Below are 24174 nucleotides of genomic sequence, written 5' to 3'. Positions count from 1 at the left end.
ATACTTTATGAGTACTAACACTGTATAAAAAAAAGATGTCATAGAGAGATGCAGTAGTAAGAATAAAAATTGTAGGATGAAAAAAAACCCGATGGTATTACTTAGGCCCCATAAGAGCTAAAAGAGAAGAGATACTGTACATGCATATAGAATACAGAACAGGAATGGCAAAAAAGCAACCATTCCATTAAACAAGGGACAAATTGAGAACTATATGAGAAAGCATACATTAAATACCTAATTTACTTGCAACAGTCACTATGAAAAGATGATGCTGAAGTCAACAACTAGCAAAACTCCAAATTGGAATTTTAAGACTACTCAGAAAAGTAACAAAAGGAAAGTCAAGTGGCAAACCTGTATGTGAAAGTAGAGGATGAAGGAGTGGAAGATTACAATAGGCATCTGCTCACTAAGATTAAATTTACATTGGTGGCTCGATCTGGTATTACCTATTCTCAGGGGAAAAAAAAATACAGTTCCCCAAAAAATAACCAACCTCCCACCTTCCCCAAAACAACACTAGAAATGCCCTGAGTGACTCCACCACAGAGGTTTCAACGTTCTGTGTAGTTTCTAGAGCACAGCGTATTAGGCCACACAAAAACCCCATGCTGCTCAAAAATACCAAGAACACTTTTAAAAACTCTGCTTTACAGATAATAGGAAACTGCTTGATGATTTCCAGACTAACTTGAAGAGGTTTTCAACACGCATTCATTATGTTTGAACAGGAGGCTGTCTTTTCTGCACAAGTTAGCTCTGTAATCACTCATGTTTACACCAGCTATGTGACATTCTGCAAACGCAAGACTGAGGCTGTGGTCTGACAGGTATTTCTGGCTGCAGGTCAAGTGTTAAAGTGCTTTGTCACTGCCAAAGCCTGATGTCACTGCTCTCCTACCTGGGGTAACCCCCAAAGCTCTGCTGGCCCAGCACCACAGCAGTCAACCCACGCACCAGCCCTGCCTAAGGGATGGAGTTTGCAGACAGAACCAAGCAAAAACACCGTGGGGAGAAGGTGTTGGAGCCAAAATAACTTTGTCCTGCCAGGTACATATATGTGTACCTGGTTTTGCTGCACAAGTCAGGTGGGCAATGGCAGTTTGCCATTACATTGGCTTTCACCCTGAGAGAAATCAAGCCACAATTCACTTCTTTTTCAATCTCCACACTCCCAGCTCAAGACTATGTAACAGCCAGGGATTCATTTGCCTTTGGAATAAGAATGTTAAGATTTTGCCTCCACTGAGATTTTACAGGCATACTACAAATGGGCATAAATTATATTGCATGAGAGAAAAAGAGAAAAAAATCACTGTTGGGATAATGAAGACAGTGCTTCTAGGTAATCTGTGCATGCCACTTTCCAGCTTATTAGGCATCATTTCCTACTCCCCCTATAGAGTGACACAGTGAACTCCTATGTCTGATAACTAGAAATGAACCTTCATGACAATTAAACCCCATCCTTTCTGCCTATTTATTTTCAGTCTAAGAACTTCTTCCATGAAAGCAGACAGCCTAGTTCTGAGCACATGTATGCTAGCTAATACACAGTAAGCTGCACTCATTTATCACATTTGCTCACCTTCAGTAGTTACATTACAGTCGGATGAATTTGGCTTTTCAGTGTACTTCCATAGGATGCAACTTAAAATGTAAAATTCTTTTAATTTTTCTGACCTTACCATTTTTGTTTGGCATTTTAAAAATGTGGTAAGCTAAGGAAGGGCCAAGGGCTTGTTTACTGAGGCAGCTATTCTTTCAAGGTCACTGCCCTTCCAGTTAACTTGACACTTTATACCATGTTAAATGTAAGAAAGCACAAGGCTGAAATATGTATTATGTGAAGAGATGTAGCAGATGACTCACCAGAAGCAAACTCCTGTCCCTACACCCTTGACATTCAATGTGAGTTCATGGCATACATACATATCCCTTTTCTTGTATCCTCTCTAAAATCAGTCTAATATCTTAGTTAAGCTGCTGCCTTGACAGACATCAGCAAATACTTTTGTTCCATTTATGAATATCTCTCACAAAAATACAACACAGTTGAGAGTGCTCTTACAAAAGTACTTTTAGAATTTAAAAATTTAAGAATTCAAATTGCTTCTACCTAACATTCCTCATTATAAGCCTCCTTAGCTGAGGCAGTCCTTCACTTAAAGCAAGCCACACACACAGATCAACTTAATAACCACACAGCAGGAGGACACCTGGCATTATAAAATGCTAAGACCTCCTCAGCACTTTGTAACCTATTCTAAGCCATACCTGCAATGCTATTTTTCACCTTTTATTGCTTACATTTATCTTTGGTCTGTCCAGATGGAACATATAAAGCTGGGAACTAGCATTTAATACACAGCCATATAAAAAACAGAGCCCAAATCTAGTTGAAACTCCCCAAACAGACTCATGGATACAATCCCAATGAAGCAGATGTGTGGTATTCCAGAAGCACCTGATGCTGAAGAGTTTATTTTAACTGTCTGAGCAGCTGCAACCACCTATATAACCATATTTTTAAATTATGCTACTGTGTATAAACAAAATATCAATGGCAGTCCAGAGGAAGATCATAAAGCAACTGGACAACAAAATGAACAGAATTAGAGCTGAGTTGATTTGATTTATAAAAAAAAAATTGTTTACGAAAGAACAATCTTCTATAAGGTTCTTTTAGCAAGGCAGACATAAGTGCCAAAGTAAAGCTATGACTTCTTTCCTGACAAATCCCAGATAAAAAATGTCCAGCACACATATTCTTTTTTTTTTTCTTTCTTTCTTTCTTTTTTTTCTTTTTTTTTTTTAAATAAAGATTATATTGAATCACGGGGATCATTTTTAAAGACTTGCATCAATGTCCAAGGTGCCTGAATGGATCAGGTCTATTCGGGGGGGAAAAAAAAATAAAATAACCACCACTTTTAATTTGTTCTAATTTGTTTGTGCATATACAAGACCAACAACAAAAACCACACCTGAACGTACACACAAATGCTAAGACAGATGATACATGAGATCTGTCTCCTTCTGTCTCCTGATGACCGGGGAAGAGCTGAACCTTGAGGAAATTAAGCAAATTTTGTTGTTGGTACCAAACAAGCCTGCCAGAGCCAGGCTCAGGTCAGGCTGTGCTCACAATGGGCTCCATAGGAAAGGCCAGGGAAGGGCTGCAGGTGCAGAGATGTTCTGCATCCACCTTCAGAGACAGCATCCTGCTGAGGGTCAGGCTGTGGGGCAGGGGGAGCTGCTGGGGTGGGCAGGGAAGGGCCCTGCACTGACCGATAAACTCGCATCAGTCTTCCAGAGCCTTAAAAATCAGTGAAAATCTGTCAAAGTGCTTCGTGACCTTATCAGTGGAGGCGGTGGGGTGAGCAAAGGCAGGCAGGATGGCAGCAGTTCTCTCCTCAGTTTCAATGCAAATTGTCCCCATTGTCTTGAAGTCCCCAGTCTACATGAGCACTGGCACACAGTGCCACAGATCTACCATCCATCACCACAACTGTTGCAAACTCGAAGTCTACCTCATTTTGTGATAATCACTTCAGGAAGACAAACACAAGACATCTTAACAATTAGTCTTCTAGTCTTTCATTTTCCACTTTCTGTCCCACTTAAGATAGTCTGGCTTTACTGGTCACTGTTGTTGCTTTGATTTACCAAAGCCCAAGACCTCAACTTTCATCTGACCCGTTAAAAGCAAATCTGGAGGACCACCTCGCAAAGAGATTTGTGAAGGTCCAGGGTGGGACGTGACTCTGCCTTACAGCCACATCAGTTGTGGGGTAGCTTTACAAATATACTTCTTACCTATTACATGACTATTGTTTGACTTAGTACCTCCCTTCTGCAGATAATCTGATGCAAAACAATGATGGTTATGGATCTCCACTTGTGAGTAAGGAGGGTCCCTTCACAAGATTGCTGCACATGGCTGTGTCTCTGAATGCATACATCCACTGTCAGCACCTGATGATGTCCCTTTGTTAGGTCCCTGACAGAAACACACCTGAGGTTTTTTCAGACTACATTTGTCTCCCACAGACTGCAGCTGCCTTGTCTCTGGGTGCCTCCTGCATCTTTAACAGGATGCCCTCTAGTGCATAAACTGGACATGGATTTTTCCACTTCTGCCCACATTACTGCGTATCAAATGGAAAGCCTGTTTAAGACTGCACAGGGCAAGGCACACTGCAAGGCCCAGCTCAAGCACTAAAGAAAGGATAAGAAGGCAACTAGCAAAAAGAATGGAAAAAACACCTACACATCTGTAACGTAGAACAAAAGTCTAATCTTACTCTTCCCATCTGAACAGCAACCACTAGGAAATGGAAGTGGCTCAAATGCAAGTACACTGCGTTCTAGTTAGTTTTCTGCATGATAAACATCTGCTGAATTGAAAGTATAATTTTATCCCCTTCATAAACAAATGCAATGAGTCCTTTCTAACTAATTTATCTGCAAGCTGCCAAACGGTAATGTTAACTGTCCCTGTAAATAAATATACAGATTGTTCACTATAAATTAAGAACAGAATTCAAACACCAGACCATTCCCATCTACTGCCACGCAGTGTTGTGCTCTCCCAACCAGAGGGACCCACCCATATTGGAGCAGCAATGTTGGGGACTTGAGTCAGCCAATGCTCCTCCTGCTGAACTACAGCATTCAGAGAGAGCAAACACACTGTAACTACGTTTGTTTGAACTGGCATACATTTTTAGTTTATTATTGTTTTATGGTGTTCTCACACTTCTCATTAATATTAACTTGTATTCCAAACTGACAGCCTTAACTTCCTGCAAAACCAATGGCCACAATGCCCTGTACAGAATTACACTTGTGTATGAATAAAAGGATATTGTGCCATTTTAGATACACGTTTTATATATCAGATATTTAATGATTTTCTTATCATTAGCAAAATGCATTCTAGTTTACTACTATACTTATTACAAAGAGTATTTAAATAAGTACATGTTAATAAGTAAACTAATGGCTGACTAAAGCATCTAGGTGATGAAATACCACAAGTCCTTGGGAAAACATTACTCTGTGTATAGAATTCCAGTCTGCATGCTTAAAATACATATGCCAAACAAATTAACACTATAGTAAGGAAGAGAGAAGATACGTTCAACACAAATTTATTTTCACCTTACAGACCAAAGGCACAGCTATCCAGCGCTGATGCCATACAAAAATAAACATCCAGAGAACTGCAGATCCTGTCCCACCCAAGACACATCGCAACCTCCATCAGGCATCAGGGGTTTCTGATCCTTGTGCAAGGAGAAAGTTCCTGAAGGGCTGAGCCCCCAGTGTCTGTTGTGCGGGGCCCTGCAAGGGGTTGATGGCCCCCTGAGCCACCACCAGCCCCCTTGCTCCTTAAACAAAGGAGTTAGTGAGAAAAGGCTACATAAAATTGCATGGCTCCTGGCATGCTGTTCCCTTTAATGCTCCTCTGTCACATTAGATTAGAAAAGGAAAAGAAACATAAAATTAAACAAGAGAGATTTTGGTTGGCAGGCCTTTCGTTATTCATTTACTGTTTATTATTGATTTTTGTGCCTGAGCAGAGGGGTCACGTGTGGGCTGGAAAGAGGATGACTGTGATTTACAAAGGGCTGTGTATGCAAGGGAACTCCACCGCCAGAGAAGCTCTCTGTGGACTCTCTCTGTGCCTGGTTTTTGGATTGATTTTTTTGCTGTTCCGGTTTTTTTTTTACTAAGAAGCTCTCCAGTGTTCACCCTGTGATAAACCAGGCTCTTCTGTGGCTCTAAGGGTCTACTGCAAGGACTCAAAAGGGGTCATAAACCAGAGTGGAAGATCCCACGCTGTGTCAGCGTTTACAGCTACCAAGTCAGGTTACAATCACCAACCAGTTGATGGCTGGTTTCATTTATACCAACGAAAAAAAAATGGCCCCTAACAGACCTGCAGTAACATGGAGAGCATTGAGGTGTACATATCTAGGTATTCCTGCCACCCAGGAAAAGGGTATCTGGGGAAGAACAGATTTGCAATGAAGATGTTAGAGTATATTTATTTCAAGCTGGTATTAGTAGCTTACCTAAGGAAAACAGCAAATGATGCCAACCAGTCCTGCAAATTGCTGACTCTGCATTCCAGCTGTAGAGCATTTGCAGAGCTGTGTATTTATAGACCTAGACCCTCAAACACAGGGAGGACAGTACTACATTTTATTCAGAAACCCAAATAAAACTGATTGCCTAATTAGGCTGTTGCTCCATAATCAGTCATTGCCAGCTTGAAATGCGGCCTACAAAACAACTGGGAATTTTAGATCTACCTGAGGTCTAGAAGAAAGCTGAATAGGACTTGGAGCACCCAAAATTTTCAGTTGAGTGATTTATTTATTACTAGGTCTGGCTTATATCGTGTAAAATTCATCATATTTTCAGAAAGTTTACAAAACTGAAAATTTATCTTGCAACTTTGAACTTAAATGTGTAGGAAGATACGTGTTTAAAACTCTCTTTCAATATAAAAGCATGTGAGAAAATTTGCAGGTTAGGTTAAGACAAGTACTTTTTAAAAACACATAATACTCACATAAATACCTTTATTTAATGCTGTCTAACCAACACTGCTATCAGTTCTCGGTTTCTTGATAACCTATGACGTTCCAAATACAAGAAGGCAGTGAACATGGAGACTAATTTAATATCCCTAGTGGGTGTTTGGGAGTTATTCATGCTAAATACCAGTTTTTTTTACTAGGACTTAATGTCAAAAAACTCTCAGGGCAAACAGTTGTTCCATCAGAGTCAGTAGGAGCTTTGCCAACTGCTTCCAGGAGGCCAGAAATGCAACACAGACTGTTTCAAAATAGTCCTGGAAAGCTGAATTCCATTTCTACCTCAGAGACAACAATCTCTCAGCCAAGGCTTTAAAATAAAGCAACATCAGCCCTGTAAAAGCAACATCCCCAAAACCTGGGATGTTCAAGGATTACCCCCTGCTTTGGTGAGAAGAAAATGCACAGAAAAAAAACTGTTTTTACTAAAAGTCAAACTGAGTTATACCTCAAGAGTTGTATAAAAACACTTAATATAACTCAAAATAAACCAAATAAACCAGTAAGATTACTTAAACAAAACACATAATGAGACAGTAAGGTAAGAAATAGGATACAGTAGTCCCCAAAATAAAGTGAATACTTATTTCACTTCTGAATGGGAATGAAACTGTTGAATGTGTAAGAAAAACATAATTAAGCACAAGAAAAGAGATATTGTGACAGGAGAATCACAGACACAATTCAAAGAACTTAACATATTTAAGACACGGCTGAGTGCAAAATGAAGGGAATATACATACACCATCTTACTCGAAAGCATTCAAAGACATTTGAAAAATCAAGCCCAGCATCACGACAGTTTTAATACACTGACGGAAATCCCCAGACTATGCCAAAATACCTTGTATGTCTATATATAATATGCAGACCCAAGCTACTGCACTCCTGACAAAGCAGTACTATATGAAACTTCAGAATTTTAAAGATAAAATAAATTAAGCAAGAGAGGTAGATGAAAAATTGGATCAAATGCAAAATAAATAAATCATGCCAGACCAGCCAGATGTGTCTCTTTTTCTAAATATAGCTAGTTTTGTAGCCAAGAAAAATGTCTGTCTGGATTTCAGTGAAGTATTTGACAGTGCCATAGGAAGTTAGTTAAAGCAGGAGATGGGAGGAAGACAGAGAGGAACTGGCAGTGATGAAGAAACTTGCAACTTGCCTGGAAGCACTGGGCTATGAGAAGAGCCCATGGAGCTGTCAACTGAACCTTATTAAATATTTTCATTACCAAAACCAGAAGGGTGCAGAAGGCTGGTATAAGCTGCCAGGGAAACAGAATCAAACCTAATGGTAATAAGGGCAAGGGACCAGCAAGGGTTTCTGCTTGCAGCTGGTGTGACAGATCCACACCTACTGTATGGCCACACATTACTATGATCCACAAAGCAGATCTTAAAATAATAAAATGAAATTTTAACTGTAAATTTTTACCTGACTGAACTGAAATTTTTACCTGACAAAATTTTTCCAGTGGAAGATAACAAGGATTAGTTACACCATATAAAGCAGTCCATGAAAGCCTACCTTGCCATATGATAAACAATATTGGTTACTTGGTTATGAAATGGATGAAAAAGTTAGAAACTACAGTACCACTAACATGATCAAGGACACTCAGTCATTTTAGGACAGCAGGCTAGGACAGTCTTACTGATTCAACCTCACAAGGGAAGGATAAGGACGGAAAACCTCATAAGGGTGCACTGGGAACCAGTTTCGGAAGGTAAAGGAGAGAGCTGTCATGAGGCAAATGTGTGCAAACCAGCCATGGACACATCTGGGCCAGAGTAAGGCTAAGGTTTCTAACCATGAGAGTTCCAGAAATACACTTCAGGTTTATGGGAAGTGTTTATGGGAAGACAAAATATGACTGACAACAGGAGTCAGGACCTACAAAGCCCTGTCCATGCCTCCACTTCCAGACAGCACAGCTCCTACCTACTCCTGACTGGAGTCTGGGAATCTGCTCTGGGATATCCAGGGTGAAAACCCTGGCTCCTACAGAGCCAACGACAAAACAGCTCTGGCTGTTACACAGACCAAATCCTCCCTCACCACACCTGGGGCAAGTCCTGCACTCTGGGCACCCTCAGAAGTCTTGGAGCTCCCGGAGATCTCCTAGTGGGTTGTGTACCCCCAAGACTAGACACAGCTGTGATCAGGACTTTAAAACCATAGACTCCTGACAAGAAGATTTCTGGATGGAAACACAAGCTAGGAGTATGCAGAGCAAAACTTACTGCTCAGGAGATTCTCTTGTGCTTTCATCACTCCTGCCCCATCCCAACCCAAAGAGCTGGGTGAATGGACATAGGGACCAGGAGGCACTTCTGTACTGCCCAGTGCAGCACAGTACAGGAGCCTATTCTGTCTGAATAGGCTGATCATAAAGTCAAGTGCTGCCAAGAACACACTTCTGGCTCCTGAAAGGGGTAGATCTATCTACATCAGTGCAGCACTACACGAGATCTCCTCAGCTCCTTCTCTCAGCACGAAGGACTCATCAGCTCAGCTGCAGCATCCTGCTGCTGCATGACTTCTGCTTCTGCTTGAGAAGTGGCTTCAGTCACACACAGGGACCCCCTGCCCCCTCATCCCCTGCACAGAATATGACAGGCCAGCTGTACACTCTTCCTGTCAGGGTCTGGTTTACCCTTCTCTCCGAAAACCGAGGAAATTATCAGTCTGAGACTCTAAGATGAGATTTGTGTAAAACATCCCAGCTGGACACACCGCTATCAAGTTCACTTCAGAATTAAAAATAGCAAGAGAAATTTCATAGGGAAGATTAAGTGTGTTAGTAGATCATATAACCTTGCTCCAGACCAAGCCTGGCTGTAAACAATTTTCAGTGTTCAGTATAAAACATACAGGCAGTGCCATCAAAACATTTAGGCATGTGAAGATCAACACCCATGGCACTCTCAGGCTAAAAGCACATTTTCTTGAGAAATGAAGGGCAGCCATACAAAATATAATGACAACGGTAACATCTCTGACTGTCTTGCTGCCAAACACAAGGCCTAACATATCAGTCTAACAGCCTTGACATTTAATAAGCCAAGTTTATTTCTAGAAAGTGAGGTAGAAATTAGATCTCATGGTTGCAGTTGGCACACTGTGCTGAAGAGGAATCTTACGATGACTGCATTTCATTTTTGCCCTATAGCTTTCATCCTTCTAACTGGTATATTTAAGTGCACTTAATCACTTAAGTACTGATTCTACCACAGTGATAAATCTCCAGTTTAGACTCCACAATAATAAATCTTTGTCTTCTCTCAGCAGCTGGCAAGTTTTGATTTGGACTTTGAATTTAGGTCCTTTCCTCAGGCTTAACAGTAACAACTTGTTTGTTCTGTTTGCTGAAAGCATGACGTTAACTCCTGTCTTTAAACGCATTATCGTTACTTAAGCTTAGTGTTCTTGGTGGTAAAACTGGTTGTCCTTCTGCAGTGCCTAAGAAACACAAAAGAAATCCCATTAACCTGTGCTGGGCGTTTACAAAGCAACTTTCACTCATTAGTATTTAGACAGCATCACTGGTGACGACATGACACTTCACAGACATGAGGACGAGTTGGAGTTTATAATACAATCTTTCAATAGATGCCTCCAGTGCCACAAAGACCTCATTTAAAAACAGGTGGAGGGGCCTTCTGACACCCCCCTTTAACAGCCAATGGAGGAGCAACATCCCCACAAGCAACCCACAGCCTGGCTGCAGGACCAAGGTAGGTTTTTTCTTAAATTCTTCGGCAAAACCCTTAAACACATTCATAGAGTAGCTCTGGTTAAAAAAACCAAAATTTTTATGTGATCATCAAACCAAAAGAGGGAAAACTGCTTTTGGACTGAAGAGACTGAGGACTCCATGCCCAGTTTAAGATGAGGCACTTCCTACAGTACTTCGGTGAACTATTTAGGCCCCAGTTGTTAAGAAGTCATGCATATTAATTATCTTTGCAGTAAATCCCTGGATCAGGGTCTCATTTCCCTGGACAGTTCAACATAACTCTCAGTTTTATTCAGCACACCAACAGGTAACTGGTGCAGGGCCTTAATTTGTTAAACATAAAAAAAATTCTAAAACAACTAGCCTTGTTATGAAAAAAGCTGAATCCTGGGTTGTTTTGACTGCTGCACAAGAGGCTGCATCTTCATCATTTCCTGATGGGGATGTTTATTTCTTTAGATTTTAGTCCAGAAGAAACTACTTGGTCAGTCAACATAAGTCGCCACTTGATTGGTTTTATTTGCGTGCCACTTGCCAACAAGACAAATAACTTTCCCTTAAACACAGAGCTTGCCAGCTGACCAAGCTGCACACAGAAACCTTGGATTTGGTGGGGACAGTGGTCTGGCACACACACAGAAGTCCTGGCACACCCAGGGACTATTGGAGCCCCGTGCTTGCACAATGCACCTACACACCATCAGCAATCATTTCCAGATGGGTCTTGGGTCTTTAATATCAAAATTATAGCAATTTTATTAGTCATCCCTCCTGTTTACCACAGGCCATTAGGTTTCACTGTTATTCCCCCTCTATTGCTCTTGGCAATCCTGATCACATGAACAGTTTTGATACCACAATAGCCAAGCTGCAAATCCACAGAGCATCATTTGCCATAGCAAGTAGGTCCAAACACACACGTCTTCAAAAATCTCCATTAAAAACACACTTCACATGTGAATTGTCTGGACTCACCCTGCAACCACAAACTCTTCTAAGATTTGACTCCTCTACAGTAATGGTTACTTCAGTATCTGCTGTTTTCTTCCCATATTTCATTAGTAGTATCATCAACCACCTCTCAGTTCTTTGTTTCTATTAAAATGAGGGCATGACAGGCAGTATGTCTCACAGTCAGGCTGCTTCTTCAGACTGCAGATGATTTGGCCCTAATTCTGCCAAATGTCACACATGCATTTTAGCTCCAAATATTTAGGAAACTCACAATCATGTTTGTCAACTACATTAAAGTTCTTCATCTCCTTGATGCTGTCAAGTTGCTTCTGTAGCTTCTCTGTTATTTAATAAACAATCTGAGTTTCCTTATGCTATCAATGCTTTTTTTTGCTAGACTGTGTAGTTCCTCTCAGAGATGCTGTAGTTGTCACAACCTATTTTAAAACACAGGACAAAAAAACGTCTCCCCCTAAAGTCCCCATTTTATCCAATGTCACCTTCCAAATTATTGCCCAGTGTTGCTCTCCAGGAAGGCATCATGTCCTCCTGGCTTTCACTTAATGTAGAGCTTTGGTACAGAATTACGTATTTCTCTTTTTTCAGCCCTTTAGGCACTGACACCACTTAGCACTACTTGTATCTTTCACTAATGTACATTTACCATCCAGATCTTTGCATTTCTTTTGTTTACAAAATAACCACAAGAAAAAAAAATCCATTTTAAATTTTTTCTTTCATTTAGAAGCATGGTATTTTCATGATTACTCAGCCAATTAGGACCTATGATCTCCGTAAACAACAGGGCTTATGTTCTTTTGGGCTAAATTTATCCAGGCACTTGGTGGATGCTTGGAGAAAATCCCACTACATATGTGTAGTTTTAGAGATACTTCTGAAGATTTTCATCAGCACACAGAGGACATTAGGCTTCAGTTAGAAGCTGGCAGAGTAACTCCATGGTTGCATATCAGCCAGTATTACAGTAAGCTCATTCAAGATTTTATCAAACATTATTTTGAAAGTTCTGGCTTACATATTTCCTCTGAAGTACTGGCTGCAAATCTTCTAGGCATTTTGTAGAACGAAAGTCATTTTTAAAAAAAATTATTTTCTGAAAACTCTGCACTTACTACAGACTTCACTCAGTTTCCTGTATTTGATGCTGACTGAAAAATTAAGCTCAATGAAAAAAAAAAATCGAACTACTGAAGAAATGCCAAAATTAATAGAAAACAATCATTGTATGTTGCAGCCATAGGGAAGTGATCTAACAAGTTTTGTTAGGGCTTCCTCTCCCCTTTTGTTGCAAGAATTCCAAGTTTCACCTATGAAGACCTTTGTCAAAAATGGCACACTCTTTTTATGCATATTTTTTTCCTTAAAAATTAAGGAGAAAATTTCCAGGCACGCCATGCAGAAAACATGTTCTTATAATGGTTAAAATCTGCTGTACAATAACCTCTTAACTGTTAGTCTTCATCCCCGTAACAACTAATTTTCTTAAAAAACCCCAAAGAGCAGAGCAAAGAAACCTCTAACACCCACACCCTGTCTGGAGGCTCAGCTTCCAGTACTTTGCTACAAATGCTGCACGACTTTGCAACTGATACAACTGAAGACAGAAAAAGACTAATAGTAAATAAAACACTATTTGCTTTAATTACATTAGGATTGCAGAAATGTAAGATTAGTATTTAGGAAAGACTTGATTTACGTTCTAAGAAACGTAAAAATTGAAAGACAACCAATCTGGGGTCAGTGGGCAAACTGCCTGTATATAACTGATCTGGTTTATTCTGGCCCGTCCACACAAAGAAGTAATGGTGACCTTGCCAAAAGTGAGCATGTACTTCCAGTATTACTTTGAACAGTCTAGTTCACACACAAAAAAAAAAAAAAAAAAAAAATCAACCCTGCACTTGCAGGGAGTTAAGCATTTCTCCACCTTCTTTTGGTGGCATAGGAATTTTGCTCCAGGGTTTCTGTGGCCACATCATCACACTTATTTCTGTAGCTCACACAGCAAATGCTCAGAGGGAAACCCATCACGCTGATGGCAGCTGACTTTGAAAGAAGTCCAAGCAACTACCACCAACTTTGCAAACATAAAAATAGCAATCCTTCAGTTCTGCTTAAAAGAAAGAAGCTGTTCACTCACTTCTAATCCATTTGGAACTCCCCAGACTTCATCAGGTTAATGTTTTCCTACCCACATGATTAAGTTCCTGGGCTTAAATTTATGAAGGGGAACAATACCTCCAGACTGCACTGTCCAGATGCTATCACAGCAAAGGGACAGTGGCACACACCATGGCAATGGTGACCCAGCAGGAGGGGCAGCCCCAGCTCCCCAGTGCCCACCACCAGGCTCCCTGGTCCAGGCAGGACAAACCCAAACCCCTGGCTAACAAAACACCTTCTGCCCCAGGGGTGGTTTATCTCCCTCAGTCTGTGTGCACACACCTCCAGATGGCCAAAAATCAACAGCAAGGGAAAAGCGACCATTAGTTAAATTTTAATAACAGGCAAATGTTTTCTGCTGCAACTTGAATTTCAGACCATGGGAAGGAAAAGTTACTTATTTCTCAAACTGCGACCTACTGGAGCACAATGCAGCACTGCCAAGCATAGATATGCAAGGTCAGGAAGCTCAGAAAGATAAGGTGATCTTCACTGACAGCAACCACCACCCTAAAACAGCATAATCTAATCTGAGATGCATGCTCCATCTCTTCATCCCCAGCAGTATTTCTGCTTACAGAGTCACACCCAATTTTCCTGCATGGTTAAACATGGAATAGTTTCCATCAAATGAGGGTTCAATGAGATAGATTTAGTGGTGTGGTCCAAGTGATTTATTTACATAAGCCTGCGCAATGCACTCATCAGTGAATGAATTTGAGGTGGACCAGACTACTGTAGAATCTGGCTGCCTGCAAAATTTCTCAGTTCTGTGCCTTCAGAAAGACTCCTGGATGATGAAAAAGCACTGTTACCCTAATGCTGCAGGGAACAGAGGAGTCACTTCAAAAGTGTCTCCTCCATCCTCCTGCCCATTCATGCTCAAACCCTGGCTGTGAGTGAGTGATCTGCTTTGGCCAGTGCTACTGCTGTCCTTGCACATCAGTTTCTCTCTTCCCCTCCCCAGATGGCTGGAATCATGCACAGGATTTCAGACTCTGGGTTCTAAGAGAGGCCTATTACATGGACACAAATCCCACATTAATAGAGGGGGGGAAAAAAACCCCAAACCTCTAGGTAACTATTCAGTAGGAAGGTCAGAATAATAATAACTAAAAAAATCATTTAGAAAATTACCACATTGTCCAGAACACAATTTTATCACAACCACCAGCTCCTCACTAAGGTGATGCACTCTTCCTCTTTGATCGGCAGTTCTCCCAGGATCAGTGGCCTCTGTGACATGGCAGGACAACGTCCCTTGCTTTCTTTCATAGCTTTTGACCTGCCCTTCTCTAGGTGTTCACCTGGTGACAGTACAGGGCCTTGCTCCAGTGAAGCTGCAGAGGGATGTCCTGCAGAAAGCTAATCACACTCTACAGACACTGATAGAGTTAGATTCAACCCAGAGCTCACACATTTTATTCACCCTTTCAGGAAATCAGGTTTTCTGATTTCTCTCTCCTCTGCCACACGAATGTTTCCCCGTTTGCCTTGTCAGAAGCCAGCTACATTACTGCTCTGCTTATTAAATCCATCGTTCTGTTGGGCTTCCAAAGGACAAATAAAATCATCAGAAACTTTAACTTCTGGGACTCTCTCCTTCTTAGGATATGGATATAAAGCCAAAATGCTATGTCAGATAAAACAAGCAGGGTTGTACATTTTTAGAAGAGGTGTGTCTTAGTGCAGATGTGGCATTCAGAACTTGTGCAAATGCCAACATGGGAGGAAAATACAGCATGTTATATAAAATAACAATGTTTATTTTAATTAGTTTGGAATAAGATTATAACATCCGCTTCCTCAACTATTTATTCTGCATTAAGTATTTTAGCCTGGCTTATTAAGCCTTCTCTCTTACTTCCTGGCTAAAGGTATGGTACATTTATGGCTAAAGGTATGGTTCAAACACTCCTATTCATAAAGGATTTCACTACTTGATTTGTACATCAAGCTTCAACAAAATGCAAAAATACATGAAATACCATAATCAGTTTTAACCTGAATATTTTTATATGTCAGACTAGATTTCCCTTTGATTACACCACAGTCATAATTACTCCACTGGCTATATGGAAATCACACCTGCCCCAAACTGCAAGGACGTTCAAACCTGGATACACTGAATGACCAACCTGAGTTACTAAATGCTGAGCGTATGCACCTCTGTACAACATCAAAAGACAGGGGCAAAAGCCTTCCCACTTCACCTTAAGAAAAATTACAGCTAGAAGTGACCTCCGGACTATTTGGTGAAGCCACCCATAACTACTCTGACCATTTCAATTGCATAGCCCACTGCCCAAGTCCGTGCTGAAAATCAATCTAAAGCTGTAGGAACACTAGTGACTTCTATTTCCCCATCTAATTAGAAAGCTTTCAGACACAGGAAACCCAAAGGTTCCTTTAGCATCTGATCCATGGTCCTTTAAAAATTAACACCTGTTTATGACTGCATTAAGTTTGCCCTCTGCTTACAGTCATCAGTTCTTATTTTTCTTTTGGTGATTAAAAAGCCATTTATTTCTCTCCCATGATGATATTTCTTTACTGTAATCTAGTAATTTCCAAAGCAAAATCTCTTACTGTGATGCTTCTCTACAGCCCTTAAATAATTTTTCCACTATCTTCTCCAGCTTTTCAATTTCCTTTAAAAAATATTGACATGGAAAAACACAGTCACACAGCAAATACCAATACTGACAGGTACTCTCCCTTACATGCCTCCTATCACAGCAGTCCACTGTGGACTCAGATGTGATCCAAATGTCTAAAACCCTCTAAAATTGCTATTTCATGAGGTACTATTTTCATGTTTCTCTTACCGGATGTGTAAGCCTGAGCCTGGTGGTACTGAAAACCAGTATGTTTGACCTCAACTTACCAACAGATCCAGCTTATTCTGGGAAAATGCCCAAGTCATTGTTTTTAAATCACCTTATTATTTCTTTACGTCATGCAGAAGTTTTAGTAGCAACATTTATACTTTAATTTTCACATCACTGAGATCCATGTGATTAGTATCACATCTGAGCCACTTGCTGTGACACTTTATGAGCAACCTTAACCCCCTGAGAGTACCTTTCTATGATGAACCGGGGAAAAGAAATCCACAATAAATCAGATTAGTTTTAATCCTTTCAGAAAAACTTTGAAAAAACAAAACAACAAAATCTCATGCTATTGCCAGTGCTGATTTTTTAATAAATCCCATTTAGGAACAGATGATGCATAAAGGCCATATTGTACTTATTGTTCTCCCCTGGTAACTGATTTTCATTAGGGACTTAGGGATTTACCAGTAATTTCTTTAGTCTTTTTAACCCCCTCAATGCCTTAAAACACACAGGTGTGAAAATGTCTCCAGTTTTCAGATTCAGCACTGTCATTTTATTTGTATTTTCAGATATTTCAAAAAAAACCCCAAGATGACTCAGCTAAATGCAGCTTGAGTAACCCTTCAAATGAGAAAGCACATCAAGAATGAGTTCTTCCACACTCAGGAAGAGAAAAATTAGAGGGGTTTGATTAGGTCTCAGATGGATTGCTGTGGGTTTTTTCCAATAGTGAAAATGATAATAAAAAGCATTCTGACACTGTTGCTTGACAGCCCTGGCCTGCAATGTTTACCTGGGACTTACATATGTATTAGATGAGTTGTTAGCATTATATCCTATTGTAATCAGTGCGCAGCAATGTTAAAAGAAACAGAATACTTATTCAAAGACATACTGAGAAATTTTGACCAGAATTGTATTTAAAAGCCATTTTAAATTGTGTTTACTGTCTAAGATTAAAGCAAAAATTGCAATATGCTTAACTCGTTGGTGGTGATGGGTTTTGTTTTTTATTTTAATTGTTCTTCACTGCAGGGTTTTCCAAAGGCTTATCAAATGAGAACAGGCCAAAAAGATGGGCAAAGAACACTTGGAGAACATTCGGCTTCCCAGCAGCAAGGAAGCCACACGGCTTAGATCTCATCTGCCCCCAAACAAACAGCCCTTTGCAGTGTGGGGGGGAAAAATAAATTATCACAGTAGGAAGAAAAAATAAGAAATTTGAAAGACATAACTGCCCAATTCAGACTGGCTAATACTACATAAGCTACTGCTGATTCTGTATGGTAGTGGTATGCTGCTTTACTGAGAATTAACACTCAAAACAAAGTCCATTGCAAAAGTTGTAATCTTCCAGCAAACTTGCACATGTATTATTTATCAGCATTCAGAACTATAAACTGACACCTAATTTTTATCAGAAACATAACAGGTTTAATCCTGTTAAAAAATGGTTTAATATAATATAGATTGTACAGGCAAAGATATTGATACCACTCCATATGCTGCTCAAATCCAAAAATATTCTCCATAATAACCAGTCCGGCTTTAGCCTTCAAAGAAACTAAGGATTTTCTACACAATTTTCTTTGGAATCCCTCATACACTCATATGCCACCTGCTCCCAAAAAGCTCCCAAAAAGAATGAACTGCCCTGCCACCAAAGATGGGTTTGTATTTACATACTTATTCACTCTATATCAAAGATAAGCCTGTTATGGAAATGAATTGAGACCAGGCACATAGGAGATGTAAATTAGTTTGGGATGTTCCTGACTTAGGCTTGTGAATTGAAGAAGATGCACGTTTTTGCTCAAGCCTATTAAATGATCTGTTATTCTCTAAAGTACACAAAACCCATGACATTAGGGGGGAGGAAGGGGGCCGGCATGACACACAGTATTTTTTCTATTTATCATTGCAGTAAAATCAGTGTAAACAAATGAAGCCACTACTTGAAAACCGAAGACTTTTATTTTCCAAAGAGCCTGCCAGCCAAAAATCAATGTTGACTCCTTCAGTAAAAGTCCAGAGTGAAACACAACTCCAGAAAACAGCAAAGCTTCAGCCAGGGCACGGTCACAGCTTGCCCCGTAGTCCTGAAATCATCTTGACTTCTTAACCTCTACTCATAGCATAAAAGGGGAGACAGAGAAGCTCCTCCAGTGCCACTGCAGCCCTTACACCCCAGCAGGCAGGGGCAGGTAGGCTGGCCCAAGGTCCAAGCATCCTTCAGGTAGCTCACCCCAGCAGCCAAAGCAAGCAGAGACACCAACCACCAGCAGATGATCTCTTCTGCTGCGAGACCACCACAAAGGGACCTTCAGGGTGAAGCTGGGGCTTTTACAGCCTGTCCTTCCTGCGGCACAACTACTTCAAGGCTCCCAGCTCCAGAAGGAAACTCTCAGCTGAGCTCTCCCTACCTCCAAAGCCTTCCCTGGGCCAGCTGGACCAAGCCAAAGGTCAGTAATCCCGAGCTAACACCGCCCACCCCAGCCCCCTGCAGAAGCCCACCCGTACCAGCAAGCACAAGACCACCAATACCACCACCACCAGCACTAACTACGGGTACCGATGTTTTGGGGCAGGGAAAACCCAACCCCCTGAGGGGGTGGTGGCGAGGCTCTCCCCCTCTTCCCCGCGGGCAGACCGACCACCCCTTCGCCCGTCAGGGGACGGTCGGTCTGCCGGCGGGAGGTGGGGATGGGTGAAGGACGGGGGAGCGTGGGGACAATCGCTCCTTACCTGTGGTTAAATTGTCATTGATCTTCAGGGGTACTCTTAAGATGTAGACCAGGAAGAGCATGATGAAGAACCACAGCGTCCAGAGGTAAGTCCAGGACCAAACGATACAAGACTTCAGCTGCTCTAAAAAACCCGTCCCCGCTTCAGCCATGTTTTTGGGAAAAAAAAAAAAGGCAAAAAAAAAAAAAAAAAGCAAAAAAAAAAAAACAACAACCCAAACCCTAAACACAAACACAAACCCTGCTCTCTGCTGCCACAACCTCTCAGAGTGTATTTGTGGGATGATTCACGCCTCTCTCGGTTCTCCCCTCCCGCCGCGGGGCGCGGCCCATCCGAGGGTCCCGTCCCCCCCCCGCCTGGAGTGCTGTCGGTTCTCCTACGTTCTGATCGCACAAGGCTCCGGGGCGGCCCAGGGCTGGCCCGCTAAAATGGACTCCTCCGTGCTCCTCTTCTCGCCGCTCCCGCTCAGCCGGGTGGGGTTTTAGGCAAAGCCACCTCCGTTGCAACTCGTTCTCCCCCCCTTTTCCCCCCCCCTTGTCTGTCCGTCCTGCCTTCGAGGGGCGGGGAAGGGATAGCGGAGACCAGAAACCTCGTCCAGGGGTCCCCAAACACCGGGAAGTGTGTGTAGGGAATACACAGACCGGCGGCAGCTCCTGACCTGCCCTCGGCCCGGCTCAGCCCCGCCGCTCCCGGCGCTGGCAGCAGCTGCATGATGAAATGCGGGGACACAGCCGGAGGCTGAGGAGAAAAGGAAGGGGGGGTGGGGGGAGAAAAAAAAAAAAAGGCCATGCAACTATGCAACTTACTTTTTCCACGGCTTTACGATTTAAAACATGAATTTCAGGCGGTATTCTCGCCCGACAACAAGACTTTAAGCCTACAAAGGGCTCGTGCAGGGTGATTTTTTGTAGTTAACTTCCCAAGTGTCCTGCGAGAGTAAAATCAAGAGGTGGAAAACTACTGTTTTGCTTCTGTATATATTTGTGTAATGTCCAGCAGAGTCCTGAACTGTAAAGCTACCCCCACTCCCCTCACTGGAAGATACCGTATGGCAGGAGAAAAAAATGTGTCTCGTTATAACAGCATCAATAATGCACACTCGTCACAAATTTGTACTTTAATGAAATGCATTTTTTCTTCTTCCACGACTCTCTCAATGAGGTATTTCTTCATGAGGCAAGATTTGTCAACAGAATGTGACAAAAATTCAGAGGCCAGTTAACACAACTGATCCCTCCTTTTTTTGATGTTACACAAGTTACAAACATTTCAGCAGTCGCGTACTGGATATTGCAGTTGGTCTCAATTTCTCTCCTATTTTTCCACAATCTGGTGTGGGGTAATACTACCCAGCATCTTAAGGAACAGGTAGTATTTCTTATGCAGCAACGAAAGAATAAAAAATCCCAGAGATTTATTTCCCACTGTAATAGCCACTTTGTCCTGGGATTTTCTAGTCTGCCAATGAAAAAGTCATAATGGAGAAAATGATAGCTTACAATCTTTAAACATATTAAACCACAATAAATATATATTTATAAAAATTGATACCTTCTCATTTAGTAGCAAAACCAGCATGATTCTTTGTTGGCTTTTTTTTTCGACTCTGCCATGAGGCTTGAAGCTGGATGAGGAAACTTGAAGCTGGCTGTGGCTTTTGCAATTGGAGGTGGCAGGATCTGGTGATTAAGAGACCACAGTTCCTATATCGGAATACTGGTGTAGGAATGACAGAAGTTTTTCCTGCTAAGATGTCACAAAACTTTTAAAATTAGAATATACAGATGGCCTTTAAGTACAAAAAGGTCATTTATAGTTTAACTAAATACCAAAGAAAACCACATTTCAGATATTTCAGCTTCCTCTTTCAGTTATAAAGGCAAGAAATATTTAACACGTAAGTCACATCTAAAAAAGTCAATATTATTCCAATATTATTCCAATATTATTCAATTATTTATAAATCAAACTATTCTTCTCACATTCTCTTATGTATTAGTAAAAAAACAACACAAAGCAACTTTTTTACTTTTATGGAGTTTTCCTCTACATATTTTAATTTTCAGAATATTATTGCTTATATAACAAAACTATGATCAATTCCTTTTATGCATGAATGACAGAGGTGGCCTATGGACCTTTTTAAAATTTATTTTTCTAAACAGCTTTTCCTTTTCATTCTATTAATCTGTCTTTTACTGAAAAACTGGAATGGAATGTGTTGGTTTCTTCAGCTATGCTTTCTTTATATCTCCTGTATTATTAGAAGGTCAAAACACTGTGAACTGGCCCACTTAAAGCATAGTTATTTTATGACTTTCTTTTTATAAGTACCACTGTTTCTTCTTCCCCTGGAATTATAGCAGTTATTAATATTTTGTAGTAATTTTCTGCACTTAACTCCTGGATCTCCAGTGTTTTTTCAGTGAGCATAAAGTATTTATAAACCAAGCTGCCAATAAAGTCCAGCTCTTCAGGCTCCCAGTAGCACACTCCAATGGATTTCCCATTGGGTGCTACTCACAAAAGATGCTTATGATGATGATAAGAATAGCAATAGTAATAGCAATAATAGTGGCAGTAATAATAATAATAATAATAATAATAATAATAATAATATCAAGAAAGAAAAAAACATGTGGCCAAACCCCAATATTAGCATGAGGTGAAGAGCAACTACCCACTACCCGTGAAGATACCCTGACTCATGACTAGCTTGGTGCACCTATATGACAAATAACATTTCTGTTGTCTCTATTAAAGAAGCACCTAAGTTGACATTCAAGGCAAGTTCACAGTTCAGGCTCTGTATAACACAAATTATCTCTCCTCTTTCAGTTTGTTCAAAAGGAGTGCTGAGTATTATTGCAAAACCTTCAAGAATTCATTTCACAAGTCAAAGAAGCAAACTGTTCAGTGCTGTGAAGAGATCCAGTTTTATTATGTGTCATCTGGCTCCAGGCATTCATTTGCTAAGTGAAGACATAACAGAATGCAGCTGAAGTGATCATTGGACAAAAATTATTTTGAAAAGAGTCTTTTACCTTTCTGCTTAGATTTCCCATGCAATTATCTCACTCATTTAAGTGCTTTCTCACACAACCCCTCAGGTACCCCAGTTCCCACCTTAAAATACCTTGTAAGTGCAAACACCACTAGTTTGTTTGCCATACACTGAGTTCAGGGTTCCTAGTTTTTCATATGACTGTTAATGACTTTACTAAATGAAATCAGGAAGTAGAAGCAATGACAGTTACTAAACATGAGGTACACTGAAAGCTATAATTTTTTTTTCCAGAAGAAAGAAATGCTCTTGAACTTGGGTCCTGACAAGTAAAAAAGCTGCCACCACTATGTAGCGAAAGTCTAGTTTGAAAATTTTGCCCATTTGATTTTTTATGGGTCCAGCTCCAAAGTAGGGGGGTCTTAATGCTTTTTTTATTATTATTATTATTTTAATTTAATTTAATTTAATTTTATTTTATTTTATTTTAGATAAATGAAACCTCACAATATCTTCTGTCTAAATATTTCTGTAATCCATAACTTTTTCTAGGCCCACAACATACAATCTTCTTGGGAGCCTGGCAGTAAGGTGAGATTGCATCAGGTTTTTTTGTCAGCCTAGAGATGGCTGGGTGCATTTATTGAGGATGTTCAGAAAGGGCACAAACACCACCCAAATCAGCTCCAGACATCTGTGAGTGCTGGGAAACACTGTCAGCGTGGTTCAAATGAGCCAGACATCCTCCAGACCTTTAGTCAGTGCTTGGTTAGTAATTGAATTCAGCTAAGCTGTGTGAATGCCTAACACCTTTTCATCTGGGCACGTATTAAACAACCATACCTACAGCTAGGCATGTGTGCATTTATTTACACATAAACCTATATACACATAAACACATATACATACAGTGCACCCATGAAACGTATCAGATGCATGTTAAAAAATATCAGGGATGAACTGGAGATGGCAGTCTAAACTGAAATCAGTGACAGTGAGAAAGCATGTCAGTGGAAGTGAAAACACTGAAGGAGAGTTTCTGCTGTCTCATACCCAGCAATTTTCAGACATACCAAAGTTTAAGTAAACCAGCTTAAACCTGTAAGAAAGTATATTTTCAGGTAAAGCGCATGGTCTTTGGTCACAGCTCATAGAACTGACAGTTTGTCAAGGAAGACTGAAATAAAAAATAATGCTTAATTTACAATTTAATTAATGAATTTTTATTGAAACAAAAACATTTCAAAAGCCTGCAACTACTGACTTCTGTATGCCCAGGCTGAAGGTTTTGTTCCTCCTCTTAAAAGTGAGATATTACAGTGCTATGGTAGTATCAGTAAGCTTAAAGGAAGATAGTAATATTTCAAACTATGCCTCCATTTTTAGGAAGGAAAAATCAAAAAAGCCTGTACATGCTTAGAACACCACTGTCAAACAGCTCAAAAAACTTCTTCCTTATTACTTCCAAAGCAGTATTAAGGTGGGAACAGATGAAGCTTTGCCTATTTTATTGGTTCAGAAAGCTGCAGAGCTGGATTCAAGGGAGCTGAATCCCCAGTTCCCCAGAGGTCTGCATAAAACAAAGCAGAATGGAGAAAACAAGAAGGCCACTTCCCCTAAACCCACAGGGTTGTGTCCATGGCCACAGGGACTCTGCTAGGAAACAGGGTGATGTAGAATATGCCTGGGCTGTTGTAGGGGAGGAAGGCAAGAAAGCCTGAAAGGAAAGTTGCTTTAAGATCTTTTCTGACAAGAAAATCAATCAACAAGCTGCCCTAATTGCAAGACAAGTCACAAAAAGTGAGTTAAACCTGGCTCAGTAAGAATAGGGTGTTGATGCAAAAATAGGGCAAAGAAAGGTGTTCCCAAGGAGTTGATGAAACTCAGAGCAGTGTTTCTGTACTTTCAGGGAGTGTTCAAAATAAATCTTAACCAGAAAAAAAAAGACAAACCACAAAATATAAAAAACCCAACAACCTAAACTTGCTTTCTTCTTTTTCTTTTTTTTTTTTTTTTTCCTAAAAAATTACTTGTCTCCCTAAAAAATTAGATTGGAATCCCACCCTGACCATCTGCACATTTAAGCATCCA

The 24174-nt window shown here is 40.6% G+C and overlaps 1 protein-coding gene across 2 annotated transcripts in view; it reads right to left on the bottom strand.

Annotated features, from left to right (window-relative positions):
* The window catches only part of ST7 (suppression of tumorigenicity 7), a 147213-nt gene extending 127479 nt beyond the window's left edge, over positions 1–19734 (bottom strand). Inside the window, exon 1 of one of the 2 annotated variants that reach the window (XM_071733704.1) lies at positions 19080–19734. In XM_071733704.1, coding sequence (XP_071589805.1) covers positions 19080–19230 — 151 coding nt within the window. In that variant the 5' untranslated portion in view covers positions 19231–19734. The remainder of the gene's footprint in view (positions 1–19079) is intronic. The other variant, XM_071733701.1, reaches the window with a different exon arrangement.
* Between the last annotated feature and the right edge of the window lie 4440 nt (positions 19735–24174).

Source organism: Heliangelus exortis, chromosome 1, assembly GCF_036169615.1.
Source record: "Heliangelus exortis chromosome 1, bHelExo1.hap1, whole genome shotgun sequence".
Taxonomy (NCBI): domain Eukaryota; kingdom Metazoa; phylum Chordata; class Aves; order Apodiformes; family Trochilidae; genus Heliangelus; species Heliangelus exortis.
Note: the sequence above shows the minus strand (reverse complement) of the source record. Positions and strands in the feature narration are given on the sequence as shown.